General features: G+C 37.5%; 1 protein-coding gene across 7 annotated transcripts in view; it reads right to left on the bottom strand.

Moving 5' to 3' along the window:
• Window positions 1-9,042, bottom strand: part of LOC135248215 (trinucleotide repeat-containing gene 18 protein-like) — a 74,219-nt gene extending 65,177 nt beyond the window's left edge. For 4 of the 7 annotated variants that reach the window (XM_064322576.1, XM_064322575.1, XM_064322574.1 and 1 more), the window contains exons 1-2: window positions 8,592-8,942; window positions 6,732-7,061 (exon numbers count right to left, since the gene is read on the bottom strand). In XM_064322576.1, the coding sequence (XP_064178646.1) occupies window positions 6,732-6,942 (211 nt within the window). In that variant the 5' untranslated portion in view covers window positions 6,943-7,061; window positions 8,592-8,942. Of the gene's footprint in view, window positions 1-6,731; window positions 7,062-7,912; window positions 8,517-8,591 lie in introns of those variants that run through there. The other 3 variants (XM_064322571.1, XM_064322572.1, XM_064322573.1) reach the window with 3 other exon arrangements.
• Window positions 9,043-14,497: the final 5,455 nt, after the last annotated feature.

Genomic DNA, 14,497 nt, shown 5'->3' on the forward strand with positions numbered 1-14,497 from the left:
GAACTTTGGTTTGGACAAGGTGGAAAAAAGCAGAAAGGGTGTGGCACTTCGTTGTCCGAGAGTAACATCCAAAATCAACTTGCCTTCTTTATGGGCCTATTTTTAAGTTTACATTTACAATTCTCAAATATTATTCATGCAGAACTTAAACATCAAAACCTACCATATGTGAAAGAAAAATGTTTTTGCTGAGAAAAATCAGGGAAAAATGTAAACTGCAAAAAAAAAAAAAAAAACTACAAATAAAAATAAACAATAGGAAACAGAGGGACCATGTTGCTTGGAAGTGCTTTTCCCACTCTGCTTCCCTGCTCCTGGTATTAACAGAAGGAACGCTCATCGTCGGAGCCCGAGTACAATTTTGCACTCAATAAAAAGACAGGCACAAGCTAAATGCCAGAAGGCCAAATACTGACGAGCAGCTGCACAGCCTTTCATCTCTGGGCCTGAAAAACCTGGTCCATGTGCTTCACCCGCATGCATTTCAGACCTTACCACGTGTGCCAGGGTTCAAGTCCAGCACGGGTCACCCACCACAGAGGGGCCGTTATCATAGTTTAGTCCACCTGACCACTAGCAGGCTCTATCAAACCCTGCCCCTCTGCACATATTAGGAAAGAGCAACAAAAAAATCTAAAGGCTTGTATATCCCAGCACTACTTTTGGCTCGATAATGAAGAAGAACCTGCAATGTAATACCCAACAAAGAAAAGGCCATCCCTTAAAAATCAGCAACCGGCAACAGAACAAACTGAAAACAGGTGAATGAAACCACTGGGAGACCAATAGTTAGAGCTATTCGGCTGAGAATAGAGATTGAGAAAATCTGCACCAGTCAACAATATCAAGGCCACTACACAACCATAGTCAGGGGGCCATTACTTAAAAAGATTACTTTTCTAAATTCCTTCAAAAAATGTGCCTGAGTTTACCAGAAAAAAAGTGATTCTGATGAAGAGGGAACAAGGCTCTGGATTTGGTAAGCTCCGAGAGTTGTGCTTTAATCAGGTCATCTGCCACTTCGCTCCACTTGGCTCTGAGTAAAAGAGCCATGCAACACAGGCATTGACCACTGCAGCTGACACCAACTTTCCGTCCCAACAAGGAAGAAAACCAACCTAGGTGGCAAAGTTTATTTTATTTAATTATTGACTTATATTCCACAAATACATATTTTGTCAAAGCCAGCTCTGGAGATTTATCCAGCCTAAAACTAACACAAAATTAGAAACTTACTGAGAAAATGCAAATATGAGGACATGACAACATCCACCTGGATTTTAGGCGAGCAACACAATGTCTGATTTTCAGAATGTGCATATTTAAATGTACGCTCTAAAGACAGAATGTTGATCATGCTGAACAAATGAGTATCATCTTCACTTAAAAAAGAGGGGCAGATGTATTAAAGGTGATGAAGTGGTGGTGCTACAAAAAGTTCTCTGAAATACACCTTGTATAAAAATCTGGTTGTGTCAGCATAGGTCCCCTTCAGTAAGTTCTGACTAACAGCAACTTTCTGGATGCAACAGTTTGACACTCTTCCAACTAAGAAATCACCTCTTCAGCATGTTTGGTCCACATGTTGCAGGCAGATTCAAGTGCAGTAGACCAGTCATGAAAATGCACTTGTTCATTCAAAACAGAAGTGAACAGATTGCTCAAAATCAAATAAGCTTCCTCTCATATGATCTTCCATAGTTAAGCAAATGTCATTTGCCAAAGACAACTACCCTACATTGACTGCAGAAACTAAACAAAGGCATTGCCCCAAACCATATCGTTCGAACACAAACCGTTTAGAATTGTGAAATGTTCTTTTAGTCTATAGAGCCTCAGCCAACAATGCAAGTATATAAAATAAAACAATTACATATTAATTCATTCTTTAATAACCCATTGTGATGACATCACCTCGATTTCATGCACAACCCCCTTACCGACTGTGGCTGGAGTATGTTCTGTACTGTTGGGACTTACTTAAATGAGTGGTTGTACTCTGATTTCACAGTACATATGGAATGTTATTGAAGAAATTCAGCCAGAACTATAAAGTATTCAATGTGGTCTGGCATCTCAATTCAAAAGCTCAAAGGAAAATAATGATTTACACATTTAAATTGTTAAAATGTCCAATACCAGGTAAGAGTCTTTAAATGGAGCAAAATAAAATGTTATTTCCTTAGGATGATGAAGCTCATATAATTTTAGCAATGAATACTTTTAAATACAGAAACATGCTTATAGTGGATTCACCTGAAGCACAGCCAGTAATGTCTGCAAGCAGAGGCACAAAATAAATGCAAATACAGAATGCACTCATCCAAATTATGTAAATATGCATTAGACCTTCCCTGCTTAACAAGAAAAAATCTTACGATAAATCATGTTCACTCAGATAACCATTATTGGCAACAGACCTACTTGAGGGCTGCAACTGCACAATGGCAATATTAGCATTTTAACCATCTTAGGCTGTTTCAGAAACTAAACTAAATTTTCCAGGTCAAACATTAACAATCTAAGAACCTTGTCATTCATGGATGTGAAGACTACACAGGGAAGTTGTCTTTATTACCATAAATATCACGCAGGTGGCTAAAGTGGATAGTGAAAAAATGTGGCTACAGGGCAGAATGGTTATGAAATAAGACACTCAGAGATAAAGTACATATATACTGTATGTTTACAACACTTCTGTTAAAATCGGAACACTCCGAGATGACAGCCGTGAAGCTATCCAACTTTTCTTCCTTTTAAATTTGCTTTTGGTGGGAAAAGGTCATTTGGATTATTTATTTTATTTTTTTAAACGAAACAAGCCTTTAACGTTACGCAAGGTCCTTTTATCATTGTTTCCAGTTTTCCTGTAGGTTGGAAACCTTTCTCTACATCAATTGACAGGCAAGCTTTTCTCAAAAGAGACAAATGCTAGGACCATTAAAGGGCACTTGTGCATCCCAAGCCTCCTCTCTCCATTCTACTTTGCCAAATTGACCACAAGCTGCAAAGGAAAGAACACGGTTTCCTCATTCTCTACCATCCTTTGCAGGCCCTAGAGGACACCGAGTGGTTCCACCTCTCAACGCACTCTGCGGCATTTTTCTCAAGCAGGTGGTCACAAAAAAGGATTTCTCTGAAAGGTAAACACCAGTCACCCTTCTTTCATCACCTGGAGGAACAAGCAGAGCACTGGAACAAGGCAGTGCCACTGTGCCAAGGTACCCAATTCCATATTTTAATGACAGGCTGGACAAGAGCCCTGGGATCTGTTCCGCCAGTTAATATACAGCTAAATCTGAATTCCAGAGTCCTCTGACTTATGAAGGAACTCATGACACTTAGGTTTCTATGTTAAATTACATTTTGTGACATCCAAAAGAGTCTGGCTTACAATTCCCTCTGAAACATACAACAAAAGGCAATTTATTTTAAGATATTACTGTTCTTAGAGCAAGTGATCATACATAGTTAATAGATTAGATTTTTTTAAATCTGCTAAAATTTAATTTATTATTTATCACACATGGTTTTTAAGTTGATTTGGGTGCTCTATGCAACAGACCATTAAAAGCAATTACAATCAAACAGTACATTTCAAGCATATACTGCACAGTTATTTTATTACAGATGTGGAAGACTATGACAAAATGGAAAACCTTTGACAGTTTCTAGTCTATGAGACAAGATAATATTTTCCATATTGCCAACCATACTGAGCAGATTTTGCAATGAGTTCTGCCTTCCTGACTGAAATCTAGCCTTGAAGAACATCAATTGAAAAATATCTCCTGTACAAGACACAAAACCCCTTCAGTTGAAAAACTTTCTTCAGAAATATATATGAATAGCACAGAGCAGGAATGGCATGGTTCAGCAATACATCCAACTAAGCAGAAGCTCTATTGAGCTCTATTGAATACTGCTCCTCTTGGGCTATAAATAGTTTTCTGGACTCACACAAGCCTGCAGAGGCATCTAAAATTCACAACCCACCGAGATCACACCAAACAGAGATATAAGGTACAGTACTTTTCTATACTGCAATACCTTTGCAGAGCTATTGAAGACACTAGTCTTCTATAACTGTAGGAGCCCCGCTCTCAAATTTAGGCTTGCAAAACCTAGATATTTAAGTCCTTTTCATAAGCTGTGGAAAACTTTTTGACTTCAGAAGTATATTTTTTAAGTTTTACTGAAAGAGAAAAAAAAATCTTGGGTTACTGGGAATTTTATGAATGGATTCACCTTTATGACAGTATGACATTGTATGTCTTCAGTGATACAAATGAACTTAGCAATACACAGGCAATACTTGATCTACCAAAGACAACAGAGGCTTATTACTGAGAAAAGATGTTTTAAGGAGTGCTTCATTTAAGCTATAAACAAAGAAAAGATGTACAAAAGCACAACATTTCTGTTGATATGCAACATGTTGCAACAAATCCTCAATAATTAAAATCTATATCTGCTCACATTCAGAAACCATTTACAAACACTGGACAAACCTATTTTTGGGAAAAGAACTCCATCATCGCAACTTTGTTTTCCAAACTGAGGTGGATTCTCTCCAATGTATCAAAGCATAAAAATTATTTCACAGCCTAACAAAACATAACAGAACAAAGCAACATCCAAATCATTCAATGCCAATTAAAACATTCCCTTTTTTGAAAGCTTTTTCCTCAGTGGAAATGTGTATGTCCCATGAGGGCTGATTAAGGACTTATTGTCTTTCGAGTAAGCCACTGACAATACATGTTAATACTTCGTGCATTCTAAAATGATGTACATTCCCAGGTAATATATTTTTTTCCACTCTGTTCCAGCTTCTGTGGAATGGGTAAATCCACATATTCCCGCTGAATATTTTTTAAAATACATAACCACAACACTGCAAGAATAACAATTTGGCTATGACATGACAAGCAGCATTGGGCTGTGAAACATCAATATTGATTGAATGATCAAATAAAAATGTTTTAATCCAAATGTTTCCATCTTGCAGTGTTGAAACAGCCATTTTAATAAATCTTCTTTGAACTAGCACCAGTGAAACAGAGATAGTAATAACTTTGTTGAAATATCATGATGATTACTGGTGTGTGTGTGTGTGTGTATGTGCGTAGAGCAAAAATAACCAATAAAATGTTTTCTCTAAAATAAATCTGATTCATATTGAAGACATCAACATACAAACATACCAGTCAAAGACAGATATAGTGCCAACAGTGCATAAGCACAAGTTCACATTACCAGCACCCTGGACAAACAATGCCACTGAATAAATCTGCAGTCCAAGTTGCAACCCTACTACATCACACTGTGCACACTGTACAGCACCCACACCAAAATACTTTGAGAATGAATACTTGTTCATCCATTCAAAATTTATGAGGAAAAAATGTGAAGGCACAACTTCCTCAAATGTGAAGGTAGTGTAAATTCCATCAGTTGTTCACGTAGGTAGGATCTCTCTTCATAGACGTAAAAGTGAAAAGTAATTTGAAAAAATCTGAAGGCATAATGTGAATACTTTCAAATTTACATATATACTCTGAATTGTATTATTGCATTCATTTGAAAAGGGGGAGGGGGTTATTTTGTTTTAAATTGATTGCTGTTTGCAAAGGGCATTTTGTTATTGCCGACCAAGTTAGTTATTTACTTTAACTCAACGAAGTCTTACCCTTCCAGTACAATTGATATTCGCACTCGGTTTCATTTCGTTGTCTTAAGGCTGCTTACAGCCTGACGTGTATCAGAAAAGCGATTTTTTTTTTGTTGCTATTTTAAAATTTCGTTTTGAAATAACCGTTTGCATACAAATTTTAAAGTTAATTAGTTTTTCAATGTTCTATACCAAGAGCGTTTTTACACTCAGTTTGACAGATTCCCAGAAATTGGATTCAATTATGTCTAAATCCTTACTCGTCCTGTTTCGCCAGCGAAGAAATACCCTACTCAAGAATCAACAAAATAACTAGGAGTCATATATTGACATACATGTGCGGTTCATGATGCCTCGAACTAAAATTTTCTGATTATTCCAAACCATAAGCTTGTTCCGAAATAAAAAGCACATTACCAGGCTGGAGAACTGTGATTATTGTTCCACTTGAGTTGAAGACTCAACGTTGTGGCATACATTTTAATTAGCTTGGCAGTATGAACTGAATTCCTACAGCCTAAATCTAATTTGGGCTATTGACAATGTTCGAAATTAAAGATAAAGATAATTCAGAAATCTCCCCACACACGTCTGTGTATGATAATGCAAACGTGTTTTGAGTGCTTTTTTATTATTATTTAACTTGTGCGGATTCAGTCATATTAATACAGGCCTATATGCACGTGCTTGTGTGTCGCGCTTTATGCAGCAGTTCCGCGGTTTGCGTGACATTATGCTGCCGGAAAAAGGTCTTGAGTAAACTATTCCTCCAGAGTTTATTTTGGGTGGCTCCACGGCCAAATTAAATTCGCTACGACACCGATGTTCATGCAGCATACAAGGCTACAAAATAAGCTACTAACTAAACCATCTGAAATAGCTGAATAAAAAAATCTGGTATCTAGCCCAGTTATTCAGCGTGGCCACTACTACCGTAGTAATCGAATATTTTGGAACTTTTCAAATCGGTGTAACCAGGCATTGCCCTTATATTATCAGTCACTCTGGTGCACATGGAAAAGATATTTGTAAAAATAAATAAAAATAAATCACTCACCGTGATGAGAGTGGAGATTCATGGCCGATGACAAATATTTTCCAGTATGGAGCGGTGCCGGGTGCCCCGTACCCACATGGCCTGGGGATGGAGGTATTCTCCCGGCAGCAGCGGCTGCTCCGAGTCGGTGTGGCTCCATAGCCAGCCCCGACAGCAAAGGCGAGGGTACATGAACGGATCTGGGGGGGCCGAAATCTCGGCCATCCATCATCCAAAACGGATAAAATTGATATAAGAAACTGTCCGACCAGAAATTCCAAGATAGCCAGTCTATTAAACAGTCCTTATTTTTCCGTGGAAATCTGCATCCTTATCAGTCATTCTGCTGACCTATAAATGGAAAAGAAAAACTTTTGAGTGCTCAGTTTTATCACGTGAACAAAACTAATGTTCGGTTTATAAATTCAAATATATATCAATAGGCTTAACGATGTATTCACCAAACACACTGGTATTGGTAAAAAACAACATTTTCTTAGACGTTGCTTTTCTTTTTGCAATTCGGCCTTTTAGTGTGTGTAGCCTATGCTCATGTCTTGCACTCGGGGAAAGCAGTGCAAGGGTTTTTAGTCATAGCTACGTTCGTAGTAGTGAAATATATGCGTTAAAACTAGGTGTTTAAATGGTAATTAAATGTTAATATTCAATACCAAACAGTTATATCAGTTTTGAGCACATTTTTAGTTAAACCTGTGTCTTTTAGCTTTACGCATAACGTGCACATTTTCTTGTCGGTCACGGCATGGTCTGAGATGAGTTTATACAAAAATACTTGCTTTGAGTCCCCGTTTACAAATGTAGGCTATAAACATTTCATATTACGAATTATTCACATGGAAATTTAATTTGATTTGGTGATTCTTTTAGCAATTAAATTTATTATCATACAACTATATCTTTGACCAAAACAGGCTATCATTAAAAATGGTATGTTATCTTAAATACATAGCCTGCAATAATGACTTATGGGTCATGCTACACCTGGCTTACTATCTAAAAACAGATTTTTCTGCTTTAATCATCTTGAAAGAAAGCAGTTCAGTCCTTCACTCAAATCTCAGTACTGAAATTCCGTGTTAGTAAAGAAAACGCGAAAGGAATACTGATTGTACCTAGCAAGAGGCGTAGTGTACGACACACACAGCTTCTTAAATAATATATACAAAATGTATTCAACTCACTTTAATGCCGCCCCGCAGACTCACTGTACAGACTCGCATTGTGGAAGTGCCGATTAAATGTGCTGCACTCGGATAAAAGCTCATTCTTTCGGTAGCCTAGCCTACTTGTAACAGAAATGCAGCCACGTTTCAGAAATGTTTGTTCATATAGGCTAAACATTATAGCGTCGATAAAAGTCGTTTCGGTAAAATAGTTGAAAGAGCGAATCACTCGTTAACAGTTTCAATATGATTAGTCCTCAGTTCTTACTGCTTTTACGGTTCCTCGTTAGAGAACAGGACACGTTTGGATGTGGTTTGTTATGTTTGATCTTTCCGCACTGCTTTGGGATTTTCCACAAATTCCTATACGATTATATTCTATTAAAACGGTATCGATAACCACACAATCACAAAGACCATTGCTGCTAAATTATTTTAGACAGAAATAGTCGTAAATTGTATCTAATTATAAAGAGCCTCAAGGCTGTTCCAGAGACTGATTTTACTTCGTTATTCTTATAACACTGCAGCATATAGAGAAAGTGAGATGGGCCAGTTTAAACTCAATACAGCCTACAGCAAGGGAACGAAAACAAAATGAATAAAAGAGTTTAGATTAGACAGACTATCGTTCCTTAAAATGCGTCACCTGGCACGACTGGTTTCAAACTTTTCTTACAACACTTAAAAAACTTACAATGCTTTTAACAATCTTCGGATCGTAAGAATGCTGGATTTAGGGTTTAGGAAACCCGCTTCAGAAATTCCGTTTTACACAGCATGACTTCTATCTGAGAAACTTTCTGAAGTAGGTTTAGAAATATAGGTTTGCTGTTCAATTGTTCATATAATCCTTCACAAATGAACTCCCCTACTAAAAAACAGTCCTTACTGGCGATGGAGTCCCACTAAAAAAATCCATTAATCCAGAAGTTTGTAGAAACATTTCAAATGCTCCATAATATACAGTCCATCCGTAGATACACTGTAAACTAACCTTGGGGGGGAAGTCCCTAGTAAGTCCTTCTCTGTAGATCTCAGAAAACTCTAGCAATGAAACAAGCATTGTTTTACAAACCCCGCCCCCTTCAACTCATCCAGCAGAATTCTACAGCTATGTCTACAATTGGTTGATTCCAATGTCGATCACTTCAGTGTAAACACTTTGGCTCTTCGCCAGTCCTATAAAACCAATTATGAACCAAGGAGGTTGTGCGGTTTCTAGGCCCCCTTACTTCAAGACTGAGTGATCAAAACAAGCAGTGTGAATTTTTAGGAGAGCCGTTTCAAGGCAGCTCTTCCACTCTGGCTTCAGTAATCTAAATAGTGGAATACGGACCTGGTAGGCTAGTGGACGAGGTTCAGTTCATTCTTATCTCAAGATTTTTTTCTGAAATATACTTCAGATTGTGCGTTTATATCCACTAGCATAAATTAGATTTTAGGTCTATAATAACATATTTCCGTCTGTCCTGCTTTGGTCTTTTATTTGCAGGGTAGCCCGTATTCTAACATCATGCGACACAAAAAAGTCAAGCGTTTAATCCACAAATTCTACAATCTAAACATTTTTGCATTGGGGAAAATCAAATTATAGTGATGTGTATGTATATATAGGCGTATGTGGCTACATAGGCGTGAAGTCGACAAACCTACTTTGGTTAATAAACAAGAAGAAATTATAACGTCGTCTCTTTTAGCCACTTCGTTACCCGCAGCTGCACGGACCATAGTGTAGCGTCCTTTAAATTATATGAATTAGCCTATAATTTTATCTTCTTGTTTTAAATGAAGCATTGTTCAAAATGATCATGTTTCAAGCGATGTGCCTGCAGGCTACTCTATGCGCCCAGACAACACACTATAGGCTATTGTATAAGGTAGAAATAGACAAGAAATTGAGTTCTAGTTGTTCACACACAGTAAAGCCTACAAATCTGTTTTCATAACTCTTAATATGTGGATATGTCGCCAGATCTAGATGACATGAATGATCATTTAACTTAATTACAATTGCTCTGCCAACAATTAGGCTACAGTCTCTTGACATTCATTTCAACTAAATATTCTTGTGTTTCTGTCCGGGAGATATGGATCAAGATAATAATTCAACATTAGATGTGAGTAAAAATTGGCACATTTTTATTGTGGCCTAGTAAAACATGAAATTTGAAAACACATTCACGCGAAATTTCGCTTTAAATAGTTGTTAGTAGACTTGTTTTGAGATGTAGCCTGCTAACGACCTGGTGTCAATTGGCAAAATAAACGTTTTTTAAAGGACTAAAGTCTTACACTTTTCTATTAGCTTTAATTATTTTGATTTATATTTAGTCAATAGGCTACCTAGTCCAGTTATATTATAAGCGCAAAGCATTTTGAGGGTAGCTATAGATATCCTCTCTGTCGTGCATGGGTCAAATGGAATGAATATTTTTGTGCCCCGTCAATGCAGCGATGCTTTCCCCTTAAATTTGACAAAGATCCACCAGCTCGGTTCATAGCTATATGCTTGCGTGCGCGCGTGGACGTGAAAGTGGATATAGGAACGTTAGCGTCATAGTATTACATTTTGGATGTTGCACAAAACAGTTAATAAAAGAGTCTATGGACGGTTTCAAAATACCCCCTTCGCCAAGCCCTGATGTTGCGGTTTCAAGGATCCCCCATTTTGGAAAGCAGAGGGGGGAAAACACTAAAATAGTAATGAGTCAAGGGGAAAAGCAATGTCTGAACGTTATAGCAAAGGGAGATCTCATTTAAATATCACCCCGGCACCATTTCAACCCCAATGAAAGGAAAGCAACTTTTGGAGGACTCAACACTGGATTGCTCCCAAATTGGCCAAAGGACCAGCAGGAAGAAAGGGGAAAATTTGAGAATGGGGGAGGGTTGTTATGGCGAGGAAAATTAATGCAACAGCGAAGCTTATGGCTGCCCGGACAGAATGCCGAGAGATTCTGAATTATCAATGGAGTAGCAGTGAATGACAACCGCCCTTTAAGTGTATTTTCTTCTGTAGTCTGTTTCGTCTCTAAGCGAACGCAATGAAATGCACTTTATTGTAAACACAATCGGCTGTGATTCGACGCGTTCCCTTTCCTACAGCCGCCTGAACCTAATGAGATGTCAGAGAGGGATTCAGATTTTTCTTGTATTTCAGAAAACATAATTGCCACATACAATCGTCTTTTGCCACATGCAATTGTTATTTCTGGATGACTCGAGAACCCGAACATTAAGATGGGTATGTATTGAATGCAATACCGATTTCGCTACTAATAAATTACCAAACATCAAACAAGGCCTACTTTTTCTTTGTTGAAATCTACTGGAGATATTCACCAAATCATGTACTTATAGTAGGCTATGCTTACACTGATTTGTTCACGCTTTGTCGACGACGAGTAGGCTAGGTGCTTTTCCTGTATAACGGTAGTTTAATGGCGTAAACCCATTGCAATTATTTGCCAGTTTGGTCGAGGAACTTTTTGACGATTACATTTTTTCTTGGAGCGCAATTCTAGAGTGTGTGTATTCTTATCGCTCGTAACATAGACTATTCAAATGTATATTATACTTGCAATTTTTAAAAACCGCTTGTCAGGCTACGGTACCAATATGAAACCACCGTCGTTTCTCAAAAACTGTTTTATAACGGGTTTGCTACCGGCAGTCAATAAGTAGGCTGTAGCCAATACACGATTAAAATGATAGTACCTATGTATGAAATTAAACAATTACACAAAATTGACCTGGGGCCATTTTGGGGTGTGGTGTAAAGCAAAGCACAGAGTATGAGGACAAGTCGGAACATTAATATTTATACAGTTGTTTAACCTGTCTCAATTTAATCTATAGGCTAGTCTGCTTGGTTTGTAGCGTACTTTGTAAACTGTATCCAAGAATATGGCTACTAACAGTATTGCTTCCTAAGGGAATATTACGCAAATAAACGCGGACATATCCTACATCAAGTGATTAGGGAAAAATATGTTGCAAAGCCTAACTCGAAAAAAGCTGACATGTCCGAATGCGCATAGGCTACTCGTTCAAAGGCGGAGAACCGTCCACGATTTGGTGTCAGAATATTGCTAAATATTCACAATTTGTTTTAATAGAGGTATAATTACGAATTCGGCCGATGATAATAATTAACACATCGTGATGCATGTAAGCTATTTTAAAATACAACACGTGCAAAAGGGTATGTAAGCTGCTGTTGTGATCACCGTAAATGCTAAATATCTAGGTAACATGCATTTTGGAGTGCCCAAAAATTTACCATGCATTTTCTCAGGTAGTATATTGTGTAGAGTATAAGAGTCTTCGAAATGTCCCTGCGCAATGTTGGATTATATCAGAAAAATCCAACTAGGTTGAATATGATAATATAGGCAAAATCAATAGCCTGTGTCCGCAAAACTGGGAATGACTTGTTTGGTCTAAAATTTTTGTGTGGCTTGTTCATTTCTTGATTTCACTTGTTCCCCATCGATTTCCTCCAAATGAATAAAATGTCTGTTTTCGCCTTTTCACAGTGATATTTCAGTCCATTTATAGCACTCAGAAGAGTTGGATATTTCTGGTGTAATGGAATATTGGCGTGTGCATAGGCTATTTGCCGACTACTTCCAGTCTATACGATATGCGTAGAACTTGTGATATGTCATATGCAATTATCACCATGTCACTTGTTTTAGTCAAGTCTTCCTGGGCGATACACGTGTGACTGCAATGTAAAAGGTTACAACTGATCAAAAACTTTGAAAAAGTAATATTATATAGGTTAGTCTGTCGTGGTCCAAAATGCGTACGCATCCCGGGTCTCCAAAATAAGTTGAACCCGTTTCTAATAAACTTGTAGAACACAAAGGAAAACACAAGAGCTAGAGTTTGAGTTTCAAAAGGCAAACCACTGAAATGTATTTACAGTGCTAAAAGTCCCCCATCAGTGCCTGCCATGGAAATGTCGACGTCAGATCTATAAGGCATCCTGACGCATTTTCCAATCATCACCCTGACCCACGACTAGCACGACACAATTTCACACAGGATTATCAGTTTCTATCCATAAAATACAGGGTAATCTTCAGATAATTATATGGCTAATTTATGAAATTCTGCTCCAATTGAGCGTCCCTATTCCCATATATATATATATTTTTTTTTTTTGCAAATACTGGTGAAAATAACCTTTTCAGCAACAAATACGATATAGCGATACACATGATCTCAAAACATATAAACACACGTGTTTCACAAGGTTTAAATAACCTAACAAACTATTTCCTAGTTCAATGGGCTAATAGGTTAGATACATCGTAACTAGCCTACTGAGCCTAATTCGTCTAACAAATTAAATAGGCTGCACAGAACTGAATGGCATTATTGTTTTAGTTTAACACTCAATTGATGAAACTTTTAACTCAATTTTCGCTGAACTGACATAATCTAATCTTATTCCGATTTGCGTAAAACATTCAGTGAAAGTGTGAGGAGAATTTTTTAAAAACTAGCCTACATGTATGCCTATATGTTCTGTGTGGGTACAAATCAACTGAGAATAGTCTTCATTTTTTGGCGCTTGATATACACGCACCCGTGAAAATGTTTAAATGTCTCTTCAGATGGTGGAAACCACCCACTTGCGTCCATCCGACAAATAAAATGAACTCAAAGCTCTCTCTCACTACAAGTAGTCGTCCATGTCGCGTCAGTCTCCCCGAAATCGCTTATTTAGTAGGCGATCCTAAGCATCCAAGTTACATACAAGATAAAAAAAATGTCTGCGACTAAAAAGTCACAGCCTTAGAATCATGAATTTGCAGCCGACAGGTTGTGATTATTATCGCAGAATGAGGCATGTCTGTTCTATTTTTTTGACGCTAAAATTCTTTCTGCTTGGATGCAATGCTGTTTAATTCAGTAGAAAATAAGTTTTATAATATACAGGTAATACTAGTAACTTTCATGCTATGTTAGGTTTAACGGAATAGATTAGTCTATGCGAATAATATATGTATGTTCGGTATACGGCCTATATATTGCATTTCGAAAGAAACAATGACATGAGTTATGACCACGCAGTGAACTTCAAAAGCCTGTCATGTCCACATGAATGTATTGATGGTGTGGAATAGCCTATATTTACTAATTCAAATTGATCTATTTACCTCGTGCATGGTCGATCTGTTAATTTACCCTGCAGGCCTTAAGACATCACCTGACTTATGCGAGAATAAATGCACGATTTTATGATCTCCAGGAGAAAGTTCTTGTACACTGTCATATGATGAGTCCCGCGAAGGTTTTGCTTCATTGTTTGTATTTGATGATCAGTTCGAGAACTGCATTTTATTTTATGGTTTTAGATTTAGAAAAGCGTCTTCCAAAAAGATAAGTGACAACTGTATGTCTACAGTGATCAAAAGAATAAAAAGCCCGAAGATTTAGGCTACACAGAATATGAGTAAAATCAAAACCGGCAATGATCATCTCATATCCATTTCCCTAACGCACAGTCCAATTTCAAAAGCCTGTTTTTGTTATTCTAAGTATTCAGCATATTAGCCTATAATAAAAATAATACAACGCATTCTC

Source organism: Anguilla rostrata, chromosome 2 (genome assembly GCF_018555375.3).
Source record: "Anguilla rostrata isolate EN2019 chromosome 2, ASM1855537v3, whole genome shotgun sequence".
Taxonomy (NCBI): Eukaryota; Metazoa; Chordata; class Actinopteri; order Anguilliformes; family Anguillidae; genus Anguilla; species Anguilla rostrata.